General features: G+C 37.7%; 1 protein-coding gene across 1 annotated transcript; it reads right to left on the reverse strand.

Annotated features, from left to right (window-relative positions):
* Positions 1-1,258: 1,258 nt before the first annotated feature.
* Positions 1,259-3,765, reverse strand: KCNMB1 (potassium calcium-activated channel subfamily M regulatory beta subunit 1). The gene is made up of 3 exons (XM_009649530.2): positions 3,629-3,765; positions 1,973-2,168; positions 1,259-1,528 (listed from the first exon to the last, which is right to left on the reverse strand). Exons 1-3 carry the CDS (start codon positions 3,763-3,765, stop codon positions 1,259-1,261), a joined length of 603 nt encoding a protein of 200 aa, XP_009647825.1.
* Between the last annotated feature and the right edge of the window lie 973 nt (positions 3,766-4,738).

Below are 4,738 nucleotides of genomic sequence, written 5' to 3' on the forward strand. Positions count from 1 at the left end.
GTTAGTATTTCAGCTGTCCTCTTTTTTACAATAAACAATAGAGAATTGTACCACATTAATGAGAATAATTTATTTCTATATAATTTAATGAATTTAAATTTGTACCTAAGCCCTGAAACTTTCCCATGAATGATTGCTACTATACAGTTCATCAGCTGTGTGATGAAAAAGCTTGTACTAGTTGTGTTCTAAGTGCCAGTCAAATACAGCATGCAGGAAGTATATGTTCGTCCTGTGTCCGCTAGCAATTTGAAAATTGGCTGAGAAATAGTTACTTTCCGAGAACAGAAAATGTGTCTATATGTGCATCAGAACACTCCTAAGAGTTGCAGTGCCAGAAACAAAGTCTCTATTGTGAAATATCTTTGTGCTAAGCATGCAAACTTCTGTGGTTAGGTTAGATTACTGCATTTAATAAGACATCACGGATGTTTTCTACTGCAGAATTCATACTCTTTATATCGTGACTTCCTTAACAGTTTTGTAATATGTGCAAATGGCAGGCAGGTAGCCTTCCTTGAGTGCAGGTAGCCTTCCCTGAATGGTACACTTGTTTCAAAGTAAAGCAGAGCTAAGATTTGAGTTAAATACAAATACTTACTTCTAATATAAGCTTCTTTACCATACCCTATACTTTATGCATGTGTTTCATTATATGCAATTGGTGTTAGATATTTAGAGTGTAAACTTTGTAATGTCTGTATGTGTATACTTTGGTTTGGGGTGGTTTTACCCCTCCCCTTTCCCAAAAGCAGAGATCCATGATAACAAATATCTCTTTGGACCGTAACAAAAATTCTTTTTTCAACAGACAAGAGGAGTATGCAATGAATACATACTGTATTGGTAAAGAAGTATATGAAGGGTGTGTCTGTCAGTAATGATGTGTATGGATCTGGAACCAACTGGTCTCAACCAGACAGAAAATTAGGACTCTGTCTAAAATGTGGAACAAGAGTTTAGCAGTAACCTTGAATTGTAGCTCTGTAAAGCAACTGTACCTCAGAAAACCCAAGGAATTAATGGATAGTAACTCAGTCTATGCTCTTAGGAGGTATTTGCACACATTCTTGGGAATCCATTTTATATTTTGTTCTCATGCAATGGATTGCCATCCATGGTGGGTGCCATTCAGTTTTCTGGAATGCCTGCCCTTAGATTGACACCAGGTATATTAAAAGTCACAAAATGCCGATAAAGACATACAGAACAAAGGCACTTTAATTTCTTACACCGATCTATGCTAGATATTTATTTTCTACTGCCAAGCAGAAAGAACAGAAAAATACTGACTAATTTTTACCAGTACAATAATCAGACATCCACCAGTAAACATGAGTGTAGGCCAAAGGAAAGCAAAGAGGAGGCCTTTCGGGGGATAAAGTCTGCTTAAAATGACATTGATCTGCTTTCCTCCTGGGTCATAGTAACATGGGAAAGTCTGGTATTTTTTGAAATTGCTTGCAATTTTTTCTATTTGTGCTTTAACTTCTTTAGAGTTCTCGGACTTGCCTGGGACATACGAGCACTGCAAAGGAAATGAAGGTGATTTGTTATAACAGATACTCTAATGCAGAGTTTGTAGTTAAGTCAGATTGAGTAAAACAAACATGCTCTCCTGTGATAATTCAACAAGCACCTGAGCAAACCACAGCTTATAAACTATTTCTTACCATTGGTCTTCAACTCGGAAACTTATGTATTTTTAAATGTTCATAAAGGTTAAATATTAGTGTTCAGTTGGTGTAATTGCTTAACAAGTCCTAACTTAATGTTTGTAATCTTTAAAAGAAAATCCAAAACTACTTTCTGGAATATTTTAAAAATGCCTTGGTCTAGCCACAGATATTAACATGTAAAAGATGAACAGCTCCTCCTCTTACTCTGCTGCTTGGTTTAAAACAAGCAGCCCTTCTCCTCAAAGGTGTTAGATAGCAGCAGAGAGCGATCATTCAGTCTGTGTTGTGAGTACCTTAGGATTTTTTTCCAGTGTATCTTCGGTATGATACAGCATAACCTCTTGTCCTGAGGCTGTCAGATTAACCCACACCTGTAGACAGGGATAAGGAAAGATATCCTCATCCTCTGAGCCTTCGCTGTTTGGGCAGAGAACTTCATCCTTGATGTTGGCTTTGAGTAGCTTGCACACAGTTTGTGCTGTCCAAATGCTACAAAACAAAAGGTATTGCTTTTAAAAGCGTTGGCATGCTGGAGACGCATCTGTGTGCGCCAGCTGTGAGTGGTGGCGTGGGTAGAGTTTGTGGCTGCTCAGTCCTGGTGCCGTCCACTTTGCCCACCCGGAATCAATGGCTGTGCCTGGCAAAGGGCTGCCATAGGAAAGCAGTGCAGGAAAGCATTTTTGTTGTTGTTGTTACACATTCTGCAGTTTGAAGTTAGATTCTAACCCCATCTGTAATCAGCTTCAAGTGTTATTCAAGAAAGAAAAATTGCTATGGATTACTGTTTGGTAGTAAACATTTGGAAGTGCGGTACATTGATAAAGCTTGACCTTATTACTCGAAATCTGGCTAAGCATAGTGGAGCTTTTGATTTCTCAGAAGTACTTTGACTAATTCAATAATTCTCAGAACTCAGACCAGTTCCCGTGCCCGCCCCCCCTTATTACATGGACCTTTTGCATGAATAAGTAGCAGGATTTTGTCTGGCAAAACTTCCTTTTTTTTTTGCTGTTACTTATACCTTTTCCTCAGAAGTTACTCTTTTATGAACTGATACCACAGTAAGCTTCTGCTTACAGCAGTTACACTTTGGTGGCAAAAAAGTAAAGAAACAGTCTCACCACAGTTATTAAGAAACTAATCTTTTTACATGCAAGTGTATTTTGTAATGTAATCAGGAGCTGGAAAATACATAAAATAAATGTGAAATATGCTGTTTTAAGGATAGTGTTTCTCAAACATTTTTGAGCTTAAGTGTTCCTAGCAAGAAGAATGAGGTGGATGCACTTGCTTTCTCTGTCAAAATCTGCAAGCATGACAAAGTGAGCTGCATTCTTAGTCTTGTTACTTTGGTTTTGTGCAAACCAGCTTTGTGTGTGGAGGCAGAATTCGCAAAATGAAATAAAAATGTGGGTAATAGTAACTTCTTCAGCATTTGTTGTATTCTGCAACATTTGCTGTGGTAGACTGGGCTGTTGAAGGTGCTGGTTTCTCATGATGATTGATTTGGAGAAATGATACAGATTCTTGACTGAACAACTTTACCATGACTTCTGTTGATCAAGTTTTCGTAGTTTTATTAAAACCAACACACCCTCCTGCACATAGAAAAGCTTTTTTTTATTCATTTATGCAAGACTTAGCTTTCCATTATCAAGCTTTGATAAGCATGATAATGCTGTTTCATAGTTTTCATAGTAAATGTGTTTTAGTCTGTTCTCATTCTAGCCCTGAAGATGATCATTCCCTCTTTCTTGTGCTTACCTGTAAATGCCTGATGAATTCTTGGTTCACGTTTTTCTTTCTCTTTTCTTCTGTCTTAAATTCTTATGAGCTCTTTAAGAACATATTATTTGTTTATATATATTGGCACTGTTTTAATAATTGTAGTTGATGTGGACAGGACAAACAAATGGCTTTGTATTTCTAAACAAAGTGATTGTTATTACCTTTTAGTGTAGAATGGCACAATGGTGATCCCAATAAAAAAGTACATCATCATGGAGCATGTGACCATTCCCAGTCCCAGGCACAGGGCTCTTGTCTCCCCTCGCTTCTGTGCAGTCACCAACTTTTTTCCCAACATGATTTAGAGTTGTGAAATCTGAACAATCTCTTACTGGTATAAAATAAAATACAGAAAGGAGAGGGGAAAACATGATCAGGATTAGCTAGAGGTATCACAGTTGTGTAAAAAGTTTCTGAAATACTACATAGCCATGGAAGAACAGTCCTATTTTTGCAAAAAATTGAATTAAAAAAAAAAAACTACTGTGTTTTTTGTTATCACTGGACTCCTTTTGTACTTTCTGATATTTACCATATTGTACTTTAAAAAGTGTGTGTGTAGACTAGGAGACATGGTAGGAAAACCTGATGACTTTTGGGAAGAGTTCTATTAACAACCCAATTGTCCTCAGCTTTAATTCAGTCTATTATTATGGTGCTGCTTTTCTGAAGTAAGGGATGTTGTGTTGTCTGTTGGTAAAGGCTTCATGAAGGGAACAATCCTCCCAAAGTAGAATCCTTTTTACATTATGTCTTTTCTTCTGGATTAGTCTGAAATGTGGTTGTCTTATTTCAAAAGGGCTGAAATAATTTAAAATTTAACATTTGAGGTGCCCAGTTCTGACTTCTGCATGTTTATTTTTTGGCCTTGCCCATTTGGGGATGCTGAAAACTTGATGTCTGACCAAACAGTGAAGAAAAGCTGCGTTTTCTAGACAGGAGTAGTATGATGCCACCGAACACAATTGAACAGGATTAGGAAACACAGCAGTTAAAACTGCTATCGTTTTACCACAAGCACTGGGTCAGGGCTGCTGCTGGCACTAGCAGGGGAGTGTAAACCGTGAAGTGCTGGTGTTGGTGGAACACCGAGAGCACTCTTAGGCAGAGCTGTGTGAACCTGAGCTTGGGACTGACTGGCATTTTCCCCCTGCTCCCTTGCTAAATAGCATTTTAAATTATCTTGCTAATGCTTTGATAAAGATAATCTGAAAATAATTGCGGTGAATCCATATGCCATTAAATCAGTATGACTGATGTATAGGATTAAT

Source organism: Egretta garzetta, unplaced genomic scaffold (assembly GCF_000687185.1).
Source record: "Egretta garzetta isolate BGI_Z169 unplaced genomic scaffold, ASM68718v1 scaffold60, whole genome shotgun sequence".
NCBI classification, from domain to species: Eukaryota; Metazoa; Chordata; class Aves; order Pelecaniformes; family Ardeidae; genus Egretta; species Egretta garzetta.

What these genes read in the sequence shown, in the direction of transcription:
- KCNMB1 (XM_009649530.2), bottom strand. Translation starts at nt 3,765, where the DNA reads ATGTTGGGAAAAAAGTTGGTGACTGCACAGAAGCGAGGGGAGACAAGA. An exon ending in GTGCCATTCTACACTAAAAG is followed by an intron (nt 2,169 to 3,628) that starts GTAATAACAATC and finishes TTTGTTTTGTAG; the next exon opens with CATTTGGACAGCACAAACTG. An exon ending in CACTGGAAAAAAATCCTAAG is followed by an intron (nt 1,529 to 1,972) that starts GTACTCACAACA and finishes TTTCCTTTGCAG; the next exon opens with TGCTCGTATGTCCCAGGCAA.